The following is a 19,225-nucleotide window of genomic DNA, read 5'->3' as shown; positions in this document are numbered from 1 at the left end:
TACATCTCTAATGACGTTCCAGGAACCACATTTCGCATGACGTTCCTTGAATCGCTTCCAAATAACTATACATGGTTCACTGTTCTAGTTATGCGCGTCAATGCAGCGTTTCAGAAATGAAAAAAAAGAAACTTTAGATATTCCTGACCTGTCTTAACGATGCCCACTATGTGAATTTCACAAAATTTATTGCTTCAATGAAAACTTGAAAACAATATCTTTTCTCCGTCCCTCATTACGTATGATCCTGCGCTGGCCATCATCCCAAAGTTGGCCTGCCCAATGTCCATACTAGAGGTTATTACGAATGCCTTGTCGCAATGAAGACCGGCATTGACAGGAATCTCTCGCCTACCTCCATCGTCAGCCTGACCGCCGCATCTGCACTCTTTAAGTCTGCAATTCAATAACTTTTTGCAATGAAGTGTATCTGCTCTATGCTTGTCTACTGATTTTCGCACTCCCACTTTCCCCTAGAACGTCTCCCGGCCTTGAGAATACATGAATGAATAAATAAACCTCCTTTACAGACCATCAAGTTTCGTTGTTTCACTAGTTCCATTGCGCATTTTACAAATAGTGTTTATGGCTACGGTCAATGGAAGTGCATTTCTTTTAGCTAAACGCTCTTGTATAGTAGATATATAGATCATCACCTGTGAATGGAAATTTAGACTCACCTACACCACCGGCTCCGAAGCTACCCCCTGCAGTTCCTAAAAGAGGAAATAGAAAAAACTTTTAAAATAAAAAAAACTCCGTCAATAAATATACACAAGCAGTGGGACAAGAAATACTGTCCCGCTATACTAACGAGAAAAAGAAGGGGAACCGAGAGGCGCAATTTTTGTTGGTTGTAACTGTGTGAAGCCATCAGACGACGATGACAAAGAAGGGAAAGACATTGTACACAAAGGTAAAATGCCCAAGAATGAAGGCATGGGAAGAGACGCCATCTTTAGTACAATTTGTTGTCGCATGGATGCGCAATGCGGACGTTGTGGGTTTGGCAACCACTATAGTTCTCGTCCTACTTAATTTCCCTTTATTTTATCCTATCTACACCTCAATTAAAGTTACAAATAATTTCTCCTGTGAATTCCTTGGCTTCATTAACTGTTGGTTAAATATGATAAAGCGGGTGCATGTTTATTGACCGAGTAGTGAAATCTGCTTGTGCGTAGGCGCTAAACGTCTATAGAAGGTTCGTGATATCATTCTGATGGGCTGTCATGACAGTTGCTGTTGTGATCATTACTGTGGTCCTGCTAAACGTATTGTGGGCAAGGCCGTTGGCTACAGCAGGGATACTGGCAGAACGATGACTATCTAAAAAGAATGTTGAAAATGAGAAATTTGTATTGAATAAGGGAAGTGCGTTTCACGATTCGAAAGCGAAATTTGCAAATTTGCAGGCGTTAGCTGGTGTCAACGGGCACAACTGAACTAGTAACTTAGCGCAATAAAAACCTCAGACACACGGAAGGTGGACAAAGGCAAGCTTGCGTTTGTCCGCCATTCTTGTGTCTGTGGTTTTTATTGCGCTAGGTTACTAGTTCAGTTATGAAAAATCAACGGACCCAACATTCAAGTATTCTAGAACACCTGGCACAAGACCGGGCTAATTGAAAATGGCTGGGAGAAGAGACGTTCGTCCAGCAGTGGACATAAATAGGCTCGTGATGTATCATCAGCCTATTTGCTTACATTCAGGAAGCTTACATCCATCCTAATGTTTCACTGCAATAGGGAAAGTGAGGCTGTATTATAATTATAGCTTAACAAGAGCTTCCTGCATTTACTTGACATATGTCCCATAACATTCCGCTCACTATCTTTCAATATAAACTCCGGGGCCATGCTGTTGCTTTCTAACGCCGCCGAAGCTCACAGCTCACTCGAACATTAGCTTGCATCGACACTATATGGACGGTTTGAACAAAGCGCCGTCATAATTCTAACGCCACCGCGTCCTTCCTGTGACTCTTCACCCGAACGCTAGAGGCTATGGATGCGTTGACTACATGAGTCTATAGGACATTTCTTCTGAATCGGTCATCGCTGAGGTGACCAGTGGCTTTTACTCCCCACAACTTTAGATCGCCCGGACACAAGGACACTCTCGGTGACGAATTTGGCCAGATACATCCCAAGCATTGAAGGTGGCACGTAGATGGCTGAAGTTCTTGAAGTCGTGAGATCTCCGTGACCGACTGTAGTCTTTTGTGCATATGAGGGTGAGCGCCCCTTCAGTGTTTTGTGTACGTGTCTTTTCCTTTTATCCCTTTATTATCTTGCTCTTGCGTAGCGTAGGAGACAAAATATACGCCTGGTGGAGCTCTCTGTCTCTCCTTCCGTTTTTGATTCTCTGAATCTTTGGAATAAACTGATTTCGATGCTGTCGTATCCTCGAAAAATAAATCGACATTTACATAAATAAAAAAAGAAAGATTAAAGAAAAGGAACATACGTCCACTACGTTCTGGGAGTTCTACAACACTGAGCTGAGCGAGATTGGGCATCACGAATACGTGTCAAAAAGTCACCGTATGTTGCTCTTGCATACATTTTGCAGTAAAGAACACTTCAGGAACAGTTTGCAGTCAAGTCGTCGTTACAGCCATCAGTCATGGAGGTGGTGTTCGCCTTTGAAAGGGACGGAAACTGTACTCACCCCAAGTCCCATTGATTCCCGGTCGTATGATGTACCAATTTCCCACTTGACCAGCTCCGAGTGCTGAAAAAGAATCAGAGTCGATTTCTTGTCTGGTGTTTGCGCATAGAAAAAAAGTTCTTAGGTTGTAAGACGTGCCGGTACACTGAACAGGCAATGTACAATTTTGGAAAATCAAAAGACAGACTCCCTTACATGTATTATTGATCTAGCTCAGTGACTGCGCACAACAGTTTTGAGTCCACAACACGATCTTTATATTCTAGGCGTGGTAACTAGTCGTGATAATCTTCCAGAGCTGGTGCTGACGCCGCCCATCATGCCTCATAACTATTACACACAGCGCGCACTAAAAAAAACACGGAAGAAGGATACCCAAACACAGCGCTCGTGTCTGTCTATTCTTAGTCCGTGTTTCGTAGTGTGGGCTGTTTGTAATAGTTATGGAGATGTACTGACTCATCCAGCTGGCTACCGTGCTCATCATGCTAGCGTTCCCATACTGCCCCTCCTGCGAAGGCGCTGACGCCACTGGTCTAGTGCCAGTCGGTGCGGTGATTTCGGTCTCGCGTCGTTTGCTTCAGTATATCGCGAAATGAAAACACGTATCGAGCTGCTCTCAAACTTGGCATTAGGGAGGATCGTAATCGTCGGATACTTTTTTCTAGAGGCCTTAGTTGAGAGTGGGGGCTGACAATCAGGAAGTAGCCTGACGATTACGACAAGATAACCCCTGCATAAACACGACGATGACGTAAGAAAGCAATGTATGGGTAACGCTAAACCAATCTTGAGCTTTTAATTGCGCTCGAACTAAAAATAAACATGGAGGGGCGGGGGTGATCGGTAGTCAGTAGATTGAAGCAGTTCAGCACTTCTATCTTGAGAGGACACGAAGGCAACGAGCTGCCCGGCTGTTGTTCGATACGAGCGCCCAGCTTCTTCGGCGCATTTACAATTCTTCATTATGTTTCACTTGCGGACTATAATTGTATTAGTAAAACGTGAACGAATTTACACATAAGCCGGCACTCTTGTTTCGGTTGAGTCGAGTTCTCCAGCAAGAGCACCACCACGAGAGACCAGTAAGTTCAGGTGCTCAAGGCAGAAGACGTCAACTGACTTGTCTCCTAAAATTTTCTTCAAACCAGTTTTTTCTACCGTTAATGGCACCCCCCCCCTCCCATTTTCCGCGTGCTGCAATCTGCCCTCTCATCCTAATATTGATGTAGCCTCCTCCGGAGTACATAACCTCATATTAATACTTGATGTAACGAACAGCCCAGGTCCAGACGACATTCCAAATATATTCCTAAAGAGGCACTCGGAATGGTACGCAAGCAATCTAATTATAATATTCAAAAAATCAATAAGCTCTACAACAGTTCCCCGGCTGTGGAAATTGGCTAACGTCGTGCCTGTATTTAAGTCCGGAAACAAACAAATTAACACCATATTATAGGTCAAAGTCTTTACTTCCACCAGCTCTAAACTCTTGGGGCACATTATTCACAAGCACCATTGTGGAATACCTAAATGCATACAACATTCTTTCCCGATCGCAGCACGGTTATCGTGCTGGCTATTCCACTGTTACACAGTTGCTTGAATTTAGGCATGACATTGCTTCTTCTCTTAACAGCCGCGGACAGCTTGATGCCGCATTTATTGACTATTCTGAGGCCTTCGATTTGGTTTGCGATGCCAATCTTTTAGTTAAACTTCGTAGGTTTCTTGGTGACAGCAAGCTTGTCGATTAGATAGCTGATTACTTACGGTCGCGCTCTCAATTTGTTACGTTTAACCGAGCGAAGTCATCAGAGGTACAGATTACATCTGGGGTGCCTCAAGGCTCGGTGCTGGGGCCACTTTTGTTCATTATTTTCATAAATGACGTAGCAGAAATCATCGGCGATACTCAAGGCAAATTGCAGACGACTGCGTTCTATACAACACCATCGCTGATGCTCATGATCAGGCTGCGCTAAATAACGCCTTTTCATTGTTTTGTAACTGGAGTGAAACCTGCCAAATGTCTATTAACTTAAGAAAGACTGTGGCTATGACCTTTTCAAAGAAGAAACAGCGCCTTTCTTTTGCTTATGCTAATGACGGGGTCAGTCTAATACATGATACAGGGTTTAAGTACCTCGATGTAACTCTAACATCAAATTTAACATGGCGCAAGCACGTTGAAATAATCTGCAATAAGGCTTGTAGAAAATTTTGGTATCTCTAACGCACGTTAAGCAGCTTGACAAGAGAATGTAAATTCACTGCGTACAAAAATTTGGTCATGCCCATACTAGAATATGCATCGGTTGTTTGGTCACCTCATCTCAAGCATGACATAGCTGTGTTAGAATCTGTCAAAAAAAAAGCAATCAGGTTCATTTTCCGCCGCTATGACCGGCAATTTTCGCCTACATCGCATGCGCACGTATGAACGTTGCAATCTCTCGAACATCGGCGTACTTGTGATCACGTTATCCTTTCGCATAAGATAATTCACACCAGCTTGAGTGTTGTGGCGCCCATTTCTTATGTTGCAGCTTCTGCACGCTGTACTCGATGATGTGATCCCCTGAACATTGTGGCCTTCAGGTCGAATCTTGATTGCTTTAAGTGTTCCTTCTTTCCGCGGACGGTTGATTTATGGAATAAACTTGATGGGTCTCTGCGAAGACTCGGTACTGAGCATTTCGAAAAAGAATTGCGTAAATACGTATTCTGTTAAGGTTTTCTTGTATTCTGGTGCATTTTGTTGAATGTATTTGCAATTGCATTTATTATTATTCTGCACTCACTCCTGCTATCTCTCAGAAACTGAGACAGCACTATTTGTGAAAAAAAGAAAATATCACACATAAAATCACAAGACAACCACTCTGAGGCGATGTACACTGATTCTCGTCTAGTACGCTATGCGCAAGGCTGGCCGTATGACTCCGCGATGCCCAACACTTCTCGCTGCTTAGACAGGCGAATTGACCAGGCGTCGCAAAGGCACTGCCATATTGTTACTAGCTTGGCACCTGTAAGCGAGATAGTTCGTGCCGCATCAGTGTTAAGAGTGCACAAGGGCAAAATGAATGGAAGCGATATTTATTTATGCTGTGAGAATAGAAGCAGCCGTCACCATAATAGGGGGACTGCATCTCTTTCTTTTATTTTCATTTTGAAGTGTGGTGAATATTGAAATTGAAAGAACCTCTAGGTGATAAAATAGCGAAAATCGAAATAAGCCTACAGAGTTCGTTATTAACGATATTCAGTTTGACAGGAAACCAACCGATGCACAGTATGCAAATAAACAGAACTAGCGCATCGCTTCCAGCCTCTACGCTTTGAACCAGTTCAACGACACTTAATGGCATCCAGTTTGCTTGCTCCGATAAATGTAGCTCATATTTTACTTGTAGAGGATGTGTACGTGCATGGCTAATGGATAGGCGAAAAATTTATCAGTGTAATCGTTTGAGTGAAACAATATATTATAATATAAGCACGGAAGTTGGTATTCACCTGCACCACCAGCTCCTAAGCCACCGCCAGCACCAACACCTCCTAGCTGACCACCTGAAGCTCCTAAAGCAGGGAAAGGAAAAAAAAAACGTCTCGTGCTGCCAAAAACAATGCGTTGAAAAAGCATATACGCACAGTGGAAACAGGAAGGATACCATGGTAGTAGGTGTCGTTAAATAGAAAAGTCAAATTCTCTGGTGCGTGAAATTCTGCGATTAATGCCACAAAGAAATTGTAACTGATATGGTTTTCACGTTTAATACTCCGAGACAAAACGACTTTTTAATGTGGTTTAGAATTCACGCTGTCTCTGTATTACGAATTATTCGGTAAACTTTTATTGCGGTATCCGTTAGGGCCTATACCAACAGGCAAACTGAATAGCGCTAAATGTAGAAACGTAGACACAAGGCAGAACACACTGCACTAACTTCCAACTCAATCAATCAATCAATCAATCAATCAATCAATCAATCAATCAATCAATCAATCAATCAATCAATCAATCAATCAATCTGTTTTTATTACATAAAAATAATATACCGATAGTGGTATACAGAAGGGCGTTAAAATTTTGCAATCGGTTTCAATGCACATGGAAACCACGGCATAGCATTCTGGCAAATACGACGCCTTTTCATGAATATACGAGAAGAGAAGTGCCCGGAGGGGAAGGATGCCTACAGGGTTCATTTATTCTCCTTGTCAAGAAACTAGACGTGCGGCACGCAATAGAAAGCAAAAAAAAAAAAGAAGTACATCAACAGCAATCTCTTTTCGCAGCGCTTTCATGATCGATAAAGTTTCAGTTCACATGGCCGTCACCAAGGCGGGACTTCTTGCCCGTCCCACAAACTCGCCGGATCTTTAAATACATTTGTTTGAGTGATTAACTGACATTTCAACAGCACCTTTCACGTGCATTGCTAATGCAAACGCAAAAATGTTTTGTGAATGAGCCTCCTAACAAACGAGTTTTGTATAATTGCGCAAATAGGTAGAATATGAATTACGAGTTACTCCCCCAACAGGCCCTGAAAGAGAAAGGAAACCTTTGTGGTTGATAAAATGATTCGGTTGAAGAAGTACACACATACAACAATAAAAGAAGCGAGACAATGCCAGCGAAGTGAACCAGACCGTTCCGCGAGCACTAAAGGTGCGCGACAGGTTCGTGTTGGCATGGTGATTGGCTGTCGTAGCAGTTGCAATTATGCTCATTGCAATGGTCGTGCCACATGTAGTGTGAGCATTGAAACTGCCTGTGGCGTTCCTAGATGTACTCGACAAGTAAGGCGGGCAGACGTGAAGGTTTTGACGAAAGAGAAACAAAGAGTCTGCTTAAGAAGAAATGTAATGCGGTTCATTGAAAGAGCTTGCACCTGAGCAGCTCAAAGGAGAAGCTAAAGGAGCCTGTGGTCAAGCATGAGCAAACTGCAGTTTTACACAAATCTATTCAGTGCAGAGTATGGAAACAGAAAAAGATAGAAGAACGGACGATGTTACTGCTACCAACCTCTACGTTTTGATCCCATTTATTGTGACCGGTACACGCATATTGCAATCTGATCTCAATAACATTTGTCGTTGGTTTCACACTTGGCTAATGAAATTGAATATTAACAAGTGTAAGTCGATGAGAATAACATGGTCGGCTATCAATTCTAATTCCAATTATTGTATTATTAACAACTCCCTTTTACCTTCTGTGGCTTCGTAGAAACACCTAGGCGTTCACGTCTCCAATGATCTTTCTTGGAATGCCCAAATCGAACACATTTTTGCCACGCAAATCTCAAGCTTGTATTCCTACACCGCAATTTTCCCCAAGCCGCAGCATCCAGGAAACTGATTACATCACTGATGACGTTCCAGGAACTCCACCTCTGATGACGTTCCTTGAATCGCTTCGGAATAATTATACACACTTCATTCTTCTAATTATGGGCACCAATTCAGCGTTTCAGAAATGAAAAAAAAGAAACTTTAGATATTCCTGACCTGTCTTCACAATGCCCACTATGCGAATTTCACAACACTTATTGCTTCAATGAAAACTTGAAACAGCATCTTTTCTCCATCCCTCATTACGTATCATTGTGCGCTGGCCATCATCCTAAAGTCGGCCTGCCGAATGGCCATACTATACGCTATTAAGAATCCTTTGTCCAAATAAAGACCAGCGTTGACCGGAATCCCTTGCCTACCTCCGTCGTCTCACTCACTGCATCTGTACCGTTCAAGTCAGTAAGTGAATAACTGTTGCAATGAAGTGTATCTGCTCTATGCTTTTCTATTGCTTTTGACACTCTCACTTTCCCATAGAACGTCTGACAGCCTTGGGAACACCTGAATAAATAAATAAACCACACCTATATATCATCCAGGTTCTTTGCTTCAATAGTTCCACTACGTATTTTGGTAATAGTGTTTATGTCTATGGTCAAACGAAGTGCATTTCTTTTACCTAACCGCTCTTGTATAATAGCTATATTGATCATAACATGAGAATGGAAATTTAGACTCGCCTACACCACCGGCTCCTAAGCTACCCCCTGCAGTTCCTAAAAGAGGAAATGGAAAAAACTAAAAAAAAAACACTCCGTCGAAAAATATACGCAAGCTTTGGGACAAGAAATACTTGACGCTATACTAACGAGAAGAAGAGGGGGAAGCGAGAGGTGTGTGAAGCCATCAGATGATGAAGACAAAGAAAGGAAAGACATTGTGCGCATAGGTAAAATGCCCAAGAATGAAGGCATGGGGAGAGACGCCACTTTTAGAAAAATTTGTTGTCCAATGCATGCGTAATGCGGACGTTGTGGGTTTAGCCTACACTCTATTTCTCCTCCTACTTAATTTCCCTTTATTTAATCCTATCTACACTTCAATTAAAGTTACAAATAATTTCTCCTGTGCTTTCCTTGGCTTCATTATCTGTTTGCTAAATATGGCAAAGCGTGTGCATGTTTATTGACCGAGTAGTGAAATCTGCTTGTGCGTAGGCGCTAAACGTGTATAGAATGTTCGTGTTAACATTCTGATGGGCTGTCATGACAGTTGCAGGTGTGATCATTACTGTGGTCCTGCTAAACGTATCGCGGGCGAGGCCGTTGGGTACAGCATGGATAGTGGCTGAGCGATATCTATCTAAAAAAATGTTGAAAATGACAGATTTGTATTGAAAACGGGCTTTGCGTTTCACGACTCGAAAGCAAAATTTGTAAATTTGCAGGCGTTAGCTGGTGTCACCTGGCACAACTTAACTAGTTAATTAGCGCAATAAAACCACACACACGGAATGTGGGCAAAGGCAACATTTCCTTTGTCCACCGTTATTGAGTCTGTGGTTTTTATTGAGCTAGGTTACTAGTTGTGGTATAGAAAATTAACAGGCCCGAACATCAACTATTCTTGAACACCTGGCACAAGACCGGGATAATTGCAGATGGCTGGGAGAGACGTTCATCCCGCAGTGGATATAAATAGGCTCACGATGTTTCAATCACCAGCCTATTTGCTTACATTCGCGATGCTTACACTCATCCTAATGTTTCACTAGAATAAGGAAAGTGGGGCTGCATTACAATTATAGCGTGACGAGATCTTCCTGCAGTTCCTCGACATATCTCCCTCATAACATTCCGCCCACTATCTTTAAAGACCAACTCTTTGGGTCTTCTTCCTCACGCCGCCCAAGCTCACTGCTCACTCGAACATTAGCTTGCATTGACACTACACCAACGGTTTGAATAAAGTGCGGTTATAATGTTAACGCAACCGCGTCCTTCCTATGACTCTTCACCCGAATGCTAGAGGCGATCGATGCGTTGACTACATGAGTCTATAGGACATTTCTTCTGAATCGGTCATCGCTGAGATGACCAGTGCCTTTTACTCTTCACAATTTTAGATTGCCCGGAGACAAGGACACTCTCGGTGACGAATTTCGCCAGGTACATCCCAAGCATTGAAGGTGGCACGTAAGTGGCTGAAGTTCCTCAAGTCGTGAGATCTCCGTGACCGGCTGTAGTCTTTTGTGCATATGTGGGTGAGCGCCTTTTCAGTGTTTTGGGCACGTGTCTTTTCCTTTCATCCCTTCATTATCTTGCTTTTGCGTAGCGTAGGGGACAAAATGTGCGTCTGGTGGCACTCTCTGCCTCTCCTTCCTTTTTGCTTCTCTTAATCTGTGGAATACAGTCATTTCATTGCTGCCGTATCCTCTAAAAATTATTCGACGCTTACATAAATAAAAGAAAGAATAAAATAAAATAAACATGCTTCTACTACGTTCTTCGAGTTCTACAAAACTGAGCGGAAAGAGATTGTGCATCACCAGTACGTCTCAAAAAGTAAGCTGAATAACCGTACGTTGCTCCTGCATGCATTTTGTAGTAAAGAGCACTTCAGGAGCATGCAGTTTGCAGTCAAGTCGTCGTTGCAGCCATCAGTTATAGAGCCAGTGTTCGCCTTCGGAAGAAACGGAAACTATACTCACCCCAAGTCCCATTCATTCCCGGTCGTATGATGTACCAACGACCCACTTGACCAGCTCCGGACCCTGAAAAGGAATCATAACGTCGATATGTTGTCTGGTGTTTGCGCACAGAAAGAAAAAAAAAGTGATTTGGTTGTAAGACTTGCCGGTGCACTGAATCGGCTAAGCAATTTATAATGCAGTCATGACTATTATGTCTTTGTCTCACATATAGGTATATATGCACTACAGTTTTTGATCATACGCCAAGTTGATGTTGCCATGTAAGGTCTTTTGGGCCCCATCAAGCTTATAGTAAAAAAAAAAAACATGCAGTTCTGTTTCTCTTACAGGAAAATATAGATTGATTTGATTCGATTTGAAAATATTGGGAAATCAAGAGACAGACTCTCTTACATATTTTATTCTTCTACATCAGTAACTGCGCATAGCAGTTTTGAGTCCACAGCTGCTGGCTACGTCTACTTGAGAAATTACGCGATAACGGTTTTCGACGTCACTGAACGCGGTGTGGTCGTCCCGCAGTTGTGTTGTCAACGACGTCGTCAAGCCGCCGCCGTTATGCCACCATCGTTGTCACTGGCATCGTCATCGTCGCGCCACGGTTATGAGCACATCGCCATAGTCTCACTGCTCGCAGCTGTCGGACCGTCGTTGTGCCTAAAGACCCATCCATCCACGCGTCACCGCCCTTTTTACTAAGTTGCGCCAACCTTTGATGTGCGCCACTGTTCGCTGATTCATCGCTCACGTCAATTCGGCTTCCGCAGTTTCCGCTTCCGGGGTTCCCAGTTCCTTTAATTTTGCGTGTTGTACGCAAGGAGGGTATAAGAAAGATAAGGCGGCGAACCGTTTAACCAATAAAATGGCGGTTAAATACTGCTAAATGTATACGTATAGGTCACAGGATTTATAGCAAAAAAAAAAGAAAGATATCACCGTCCGTGCACTCCGTACAGATAGTTAACCAGCAAAGCTGAAACGTGCGGCACCGCTGTTTATGACGGTGTGGGACGATGCCGTCCGCGACGGACCTCCCGAGGTCCTCCGAACTGTGATACAACGGGCTCGAAACATGGCCGGAATCATCTTAGGGACCCTGCACTGAGGGTTCCACCCATACTGCTCTCGCCATTCAAATATTATTAATAAATATGTTTTACTCTCTTAATTGACGGCTTGATAGGCTGCCGGATCCTCGGTACGCAGTTGCTGCTTGTGCTAGCCTGCACGAGCCTCTTCTTTTTCCCGGGCTGCAGCATCGGCACGGCGTAGACGAGCTCGTTCCCGGTTCTGCTCGCGGCGTTGCTCATCGAAAGCTGCCTGTCCCTGAGGAGTACGTATGACGCGTGGCCTTCCTCTTTTGCAGCCGGAGAGAAACTGCTGCGCGCGCTCTCGGCTGCGGCGGAGCGCAACTACGTCACTACTGGCGCAGCCAATCGTGTGCCTCTCTTTCTTTTTTTCGCGCATTTGCATGAGGTTGCTCCGAAAGAGTACTTGGCGTACAGGTGACAGACGAACGGACAGACGAATCGGCTAGCCATATACTGCTTCGCTGTAAAAAGCCTTCTTGGTTGGACGCCCGTCCCTCCATGCATCAGTGACGACACTTCCACTTGAAACCAGACGCTGGGGCTACGTAAGTTCCGCTTCACGCTGGAAGCTGAGGGGGTGGGCGAGGAAGGAGAGCGGAGGAGAAATGTAGGTTGGCGGTACTTTACCTGGTCGGCGAAACGTGTGAAGGGCTTCAGTAGTGCCATTAGCAGCCTTTATTACACTCCGTGTCTTTCTTGCGTTTTATGCCCTAATCAAAGGCTGACAATCAAATGCCGGAGATAGGCCCGTTTATTAAAATTCACAAGAGCTGTTCGCAAAAAGCAGTGATAGTGTTTTATCCGCGCGTTGCCGTGCGCGTATTGCACATGCGCCAATTTTTACAGCGAAGCTGTATACGGGGTGTTTCACGTAACTTGTGGCAATGATTAAAACAAAGACATCGTTAGCCGCAGCTGAATTAAACCAACAGCATAAGGTTTGCCACCTTGTGGCGCTTCGTAGAGTATTTTTTAAATTCCCCTTATTAGGGAATTAACAAGGATGAATTGTGCAAAATTGATAACATTCACTTTAGGGCCAAGTGCGTTTCGTCGCGCAATAGAGGGGGTTCAGAAACGGCTGATCCAATTTTCTTGCGGTAACGTACATGATGCGTGGTGGTTTTTTTCGGCGTTTAAACAAAGCCTACGAAATATGATTGTTCTATTCATATAGGAGGTTGTGGCCAAGTCCTGCACCAGGGCGGCCAATCCTGCTCTGGTGAGGGAGTGCATTACCGGTTCTGGTCACCGGGATCAGGCCGCACTCCAGGCCTGTTCATGCAATTTTATGAACACGCGGATTTTTTTCTTTTAATCCGGTGGAAAATAGCGCGGCACCCGGATTCAAAGCACCGGTGCAGGGATTTCAAATGATGAGACTCGAAATGAAATAGACTTCATACTCTGCGCTAACCCTGGCATCATACAAAATGTGCACATGCCCGGCAAGGTGCGCTGAAGTGACCATAGGATGGTAAGAACTCGAATTAGCCTAGACTTGAGGAGGGAACGGAAGAAACTGGTACATAAGAAGCTGATCAATGAGTTAGCGCTAAGAAGGCAAATAGAGGAATCCCGGATCAAGCTACAGAAGAGATATTCGGCTTTAACTCAGGAAGAGGACCTTAGTGTTGAAGCAATGAATGAAAATCTTATGGGCATCCTTAAGGAGTGTGCAATAGGAGTCGGTGGTAACTTCGTTAAACAGGATAGTGTAAGCTATCGCAGGAGACGAAAGATCTGATCAAGAAACACCAATGTATGCTTGAATTGGCAGAACTTTCCAAGTTAATCAACAAACGTAAGACAGCTAACATAAGGAAGTATAATATGGATAGAATTGAACATGCTCTCAGGAACGGAGGAAACCTAAAAGCAGTGAAGAAGAAACTGGGAATAGGCGAGAATCACATGTATGCGTTAAGAGATAAAGCCGGCAATATCATTACTAATATGGATGCGATAGTTCAAGTGGCTGAGGAGTTCTATAGAAATTTGTACAATACCAGTGACACCAACGACAATAATGGGAGAGAATAGTCTAGAGGAATTCGACATCCCACAAGTGACGCCGGAAGAAGTAAAGAAAGCCTTGGGAGCTATGCAATAGGGGAAGACAACTGGGAGGATCAGGTAACAGCAGATATGTTGAAGGATGGTGGGAAGACTGTTCTAGAAAACTCGCTAACCTGTATACACAATGGCTCATTACCTCGAGCGTACCAGTATCCTGGAAGAACGCTAACATAATCCTAATCCATCAGAAAGGGGGCGCCAAAGACTTGAAAAATTATAGGCCGATCAGCTTACTGTCCGTTGCTTAGAAAGTATTTACTATGGTAATCGCAAATAGAATCAGGAACACCTTTGACTTCTGCCAAGCAAAGGACCAGGCAGGATTCCGTAAAGGCTACTCAACAATAGACCATATTCACACTATCAATCAAGTGATAGAGAAATATGCGGAATATAACCAACGCTTATATATAGCTTTCATTGATTACGAGAAAGCGTTTGATCCCGTCGAAGCGTGAGCAGTCATGGATGCATTAGGGAATCAGGGTGTTCGTGTAAAAATACTGCCGTATGTAAAAATTCTAAAAGATATCTATAGCGGCTCCGCAGCCACCGTAGTCCTCTGTAAAGAAAGCAACAAAATCCCAATAAATAAAGGCGTCAGGCCGGGAGATACGATCTCTCCAATGCTATTCACAGCGTGTTTACAGGAGGTATTCAGAGACCTGGATTGGGAAGAATTGGGCACAAAAGTTAATGGAGAATACCTTAGTAACTTGCGATTCGCTGATGACATTGCCTTGCTTAGTAACTCAGGGGACCAATTGCAATGCATTTTAACTGACCTGGAAAGGCAAAGCAGAAGAGTGGGTCTAAAAATTAATCTGCAATAAACTAAAGTAATGTTTAAGTCTCGGAAGAGGACCGCAATTTACAATAGGTAGCGAGGCACTGGAAGTGGTAAGGGAATACATCTACTTAGGGCAGGTAGTGACGGCGGATCCGGATCATGAGACGGAAATAATCAGAAGAATAAGAATGGGCTGGGGTGCGTTTGGCAGGCATTCTATGATCATGAACATCAGGTTCCCATTATCCCTGAAGAGAAAAGTGTATAATAGCTGTGTCTTACCAGTACTCACGTACGGGGCAGAAACCTGGAGGCTTACGAAAAGGGTTCTTCTTAAATTGAGGACGACACAACGAGCTATGGAAAGAAGAATGATGGGTGTAACCTTAAGGGATAAGAAAAGAGCAGATTGGATGAGGGAACAAACGCGAGTTAATGACATCTTAGTTGAAATCAAGAAAAAGAAATGGGTATATGGGCAGGACATGTAATCAGGAGGGAAGATAACCGGTGGTCATTAAGGGTTACGGACTGTATCCCAAGGGAAAGGAAGCGTAGCCGGGGGCGGCAAAAAGTTTGGTGGGCGGACGAGATTAAGAAGTTTCTGGGAAGGGCGACTCTCACGCGTTCCCTGATACGTTGTTTTTCCGCATAGCTCCCGTCTCCTGTAATCGGGCTTCGCCGCGTGGCCTGGGGTCCGCGGAGTGTTGCGCTGCTAACGCCGCCTTATGGTGGGGTTACTTGGGCGCGGAAAGGAGAAAACGCTTCCTCTTAGGCTGCGGAGCGGCAAGCAGCGCGGACGTGCTTCTGCTTCTGCGAGACCGTTTCGTGAGGCCTCGTGCGAACGCACCACCATTCCCGTGACCGTACGCGCGAACGACCAGGCGTTGGAATCCAGCATGGGGCTAACATATTCGCTCGTTATCCGGTCGCCACATCTGGCGCCCAACGTGGACCTCTTGGGGCGTAGGACGATAGTTTTAACAGTTTTGCTTCGTTCGAGACCTTTGTTTGAACCGAAGCGTAGGCCTAGCGTGAATTTTGATCGCTAGCGTCGGCGGCGTGCTTTCTTGAGCGAGGTGATAGTGGCTGTAGTGTGTTTGAACATGTCAACATGCTAAGCCTTTTCGTAAGTGTTTTTTTAATGACATTCGTCAGTACGAGAGCCACGTGGTCTGCATCCTGGGAGAGCGAGGCTTAGCGCCCGCGGAGCATTGGCAAGCCTGAAGCGAGTGAGTACGGAAGCATCGCGGTTGGTCCGAATTTCTTATGTAAATAGCTTCTTTTATCTCTTTGACTCTAATGAAGTCGCGGCTCTGGGAGCCGGGTGGCCGCGGGCCACGGGTGCCACTACGGGCTGACTGGTATTGCGGCCTGGCACCGGGCGCTCCGACACCGTCTGGGACGGTGGGTGCCGCCAACTCGGATGCTGTGTGCACCGAGCGGAGTAGGACCACCTAACAGAGCTGACGTCTCCTCGGGGCTGCCTGTTTTGCGCTCATTTTGGGCGTTGTTTTTGGATGCCGGTTGTGGTCAGGGTAGCGACGCTTTAGGCCTAAGGCTTTACGAAGCTGCCTGTCGCACGTGGAGGGACACAACCTCGTGGACCGTGGCGTTGAGGTGTTGCAATTTGCTTCCCTCATTCTATTTAGCCTCGCACGAATTGAAATTACTCGTTCGACTCAAGGAAGCGTGCTTCATTCACACGAACTTAGCATCTGAGTAGCTGCCCGATATTTTGCTAGCCGAGTTGAACATCGTACCACGTGGGCGATGCGCATGCAGAATTCCTCTCCCTTGCACTACTTTAGTGTTTGCCGAGTGTGTTGAGTGCATACCCAGCGTGAGTGGAGTCACGCCTGGTTTGCTGTCACCTGCACATCGTCTGCGCTGCTGCCCCGGACTACAATCGAGCCACCCCGCGCAATGGTGATGCCGTGGCCGGTACGGCGCAGCGACTTCGGCGGCCTCCTGTATCCGCAGCTCGCAACCGTCGGGGGCGGAGAAAAGAGCCGGCGGTCACTAATAGTTATGGCAGCTTTTGCCAGCAGGGCGCGTCGGCGCGTGCAACGCTTGCTCGTACCGACTACTGCGCCACCGTTTCCGGAGCCCTGGCCTGTAATCGTGCCGTCAAGTCTGCAAAGCTGATGCTGGGACCGGCGGACGCCAGCGGTGTACCCAAGGACAATGTCAGCTCGCATGCTATGGACAGCGTGTGGACATTTCCTCAGGGTGGCCACTGTTGCATGTACTACATTGTTCGCGAAGCACGCGTTGATGTTAGACCGTGTGACACGTTTCGCCGGAATATGTAGTTATTTAAGGTTGGAGGATGTGGGAATGCGCGACTGTCACGCGTCCCCTGATACGCTGTTTTTTCGCATAGCTCCCATCTCCTGTAATCCGGCTTCGCCACGTGGCCTGGGGCCCGCGGCGGTCGGTGTCGTTGGAGCGCAGTACGAGACATTGCGCGAGTGTTGCGCTGCTAACACCGCCTCACGGCGGGGTTACTTGCGCGCGGAAAGGAGAAAGCGCTTCCTCTTAGGCTGCGGAGCGGAAAGCAGCGCGGACTTCCCGCGTGTTGCCGATCCATGCTTCTGCGAGACCGTCTTGCGTGGCCTCCTTCGAACGCGCCACCGTTCGCCTGACCGTACGCGCGAACGACCAGGCGTTGGCATCCAGCATGGGGCGAACATATTCGCTCGCTATCCGGTCGCGGTGAGTCGGACTTCCTAGATTTCTCGTGCGCGCATCGGCATGTTTTGTGGATACCAACTCGGCTAGCAGCTAGCTGAAAGGTGCAATAAATGCCCTTGTGATTGTTTGCACTACTGTGTTGTCGTTCCTTTGTCCCAAGAGCACGGGTGAGAACCCCACAAGTTGCAGGGACAACATGGCCACAATTAGCACATGACCGGGGTAGTTGGAGAAGTATGGGAGAGGCCTTTGCCCTGCAGTGGGCGTAAACAGGCTTATGATGATGATAATGACGAAATATGAAATAAAACCATGTGACTGCGCTCCTGCGCTACCGTACTGCAGCGCTCTGAATTGCGGTTCGTGCGAAAGAACCATGCGCGCGGACCCTGGCGAATTGAGCGGCCACGGCTCTAGGCATCGGCTTCGCAGTGCGTCAGCATATTTTGCGGTGGCACGCGTAAAGGAAGCGCCGTCATTCTTGATAAGCGGTACGCTCGACGCACGGTCGAGAGCGCTACAGTACGATAGCGCACGAGCGCAGTCACGTGGTCTTATGTTATATTTGGCGGGCTTTGTTCAAACGCCGAAAAAAAAAATCACCACGCGGCATGTACGTTACCACAAAAAATTGGATTGGTCGTTTCTGAAACCTCTCTTCAACACAACGAAACGCTCTTGACGCAAAAGTTAATAGCAAAAAATTTGCATAATTCATCTTAGTTAATTGACTAATTAAGAGGAATATAGGAATACTCTAAGAAGCGACTCATCACCGCAAAGCATATGCCGTTGGTTTCATTCAGCTGAGGCTAACGATCTTTTTTTTTTAATCATTGGCACATGTTACGTGAAACGCCCTGCATAGCTGCCCTCCGGCGGGGGCCGAAGTTCGCCCGGCTACGCATCCCGTCAACATGAAAAAATTTTCGTCTCCAGTATCTCGCGAATGCTCTGTAGCTCTCAATATAATGTAGGCACCTTGGAAAAATTTTACTGAAATCGGGCGCTAGGATGACGCTATCGCTCCGTAGAGTTTCATTTATTGGCATATTAGTTAGTTCACAGTGAAGTTGTGAATGTCACAATATTCCCGTCTCCTGTCAAACCATGGACATCTATGGTGGGAGGATGGTTACAGAAAACGGCTGTAACTGTTGTTTTATGAAATCTATACCGAAACAGTTTATATGATTATATGTTATATGATTAAGACGGCTCTAACTTTGCGCTTAATTTCATCTACGTTCCTTCATTACGTAGTTCACAGTGAAGCTGTAAATATTGTGCAATTCCCGTCTGCCATGTGGTGGTACTTGCACACTGCACAAGAAGAACAATGTAAGGTCACCCACACATATACACACGCGCGCAGACATTAAAAACGAATAATAATTTCGCGAATAAAGAGTTTAAAAGGGCATAATATGTGTACTCGAAGAGAATACAAATCAATAGTGGAGAAACAGAAAAACGATTACAGAAGGAGGGAACGCATAAGAGACATGAGAGTTCGTGTTCAGTTATTGAAATAAATACCTCTGCAACTCCTTTCAGGAAAATATTAAAATTAGGCATGAAGATATCTTGGCGCTCTGAATGAGTGTTATATGTCGCCTGTACTCTAGATAGAAGGGCCACAAAAATCGGAAGGCTGAAAGGCACGCTATTTCCTTCTGCCTTTCTGCGAAATGTAAAAGCGCACATTAGAAAGCAAGTGCAAGCAGCAGATGTTTTTCATGTATTTATTTGTGAAGACAAAGAACATCCGATTTGTGGCTTCTACAGGCAAGAGTTGGCATTGTAAGTGTCTGTTAGCTCTATGGAGATGGAAGGCTTTTGAGAGAAGAATCGATGTTTGAATAAAG

General features: G+C 45.4%; 1 protein-coding gene across 2 annotated transcripts in view; it reads right to left on the bottom strand.

Annotated features, from left to right (window-relative positions):
* LOC142588403 (uncharacterized) overlaps nt 1-19,225 on the bottom strand; it is a 151,903-nt gene that overhangs the window by 17,957 nt on the left and 114,721 nt on the right. For both annotated transcript variants that reach the window (XM_075700098.1, XM_075700097.1), the window contains exons 44-47: nt 10,698-10,760; nt 6,200-6,262; nt 2,675-2,737; nt 681-716 (exon numbers count right to left, since the gene is read on the bottom strand). In XM_075700098.1, the coding sequence (XP_075556213.1) occupies nt 681-716; nt 2,675-2,737; nt 6,200-6,262; nt 10,698-10,760 (225 nt within the window). The remainder of the gene's footprint in view (nt 1-680; nt 717-2,674; nt 2,738-6,199; nt 6,263-10,697; nt 10,761-19,225) is intronic.

This window comes from Dermacentor variabilis, chromosome 7 (genome assembly GCF_050947875.1).
Source record: "Dermacentor variabilis isolate Ectoservices chromosome 7, ASM5094787v1, whole genome shotgun sequence".
Taxonomy (NCBI): Eukaryota; Metazoa; Arthropoda; class Arachnida; order Ixodida; family Ixodidae; genus Dermacentor; species Dermacentor variabilis.
The sequence above is the reverse complement of the archived record's forward strand: the minus strand, read 5'-3'. Positions and strand labels throughout refer to the sequence as shown.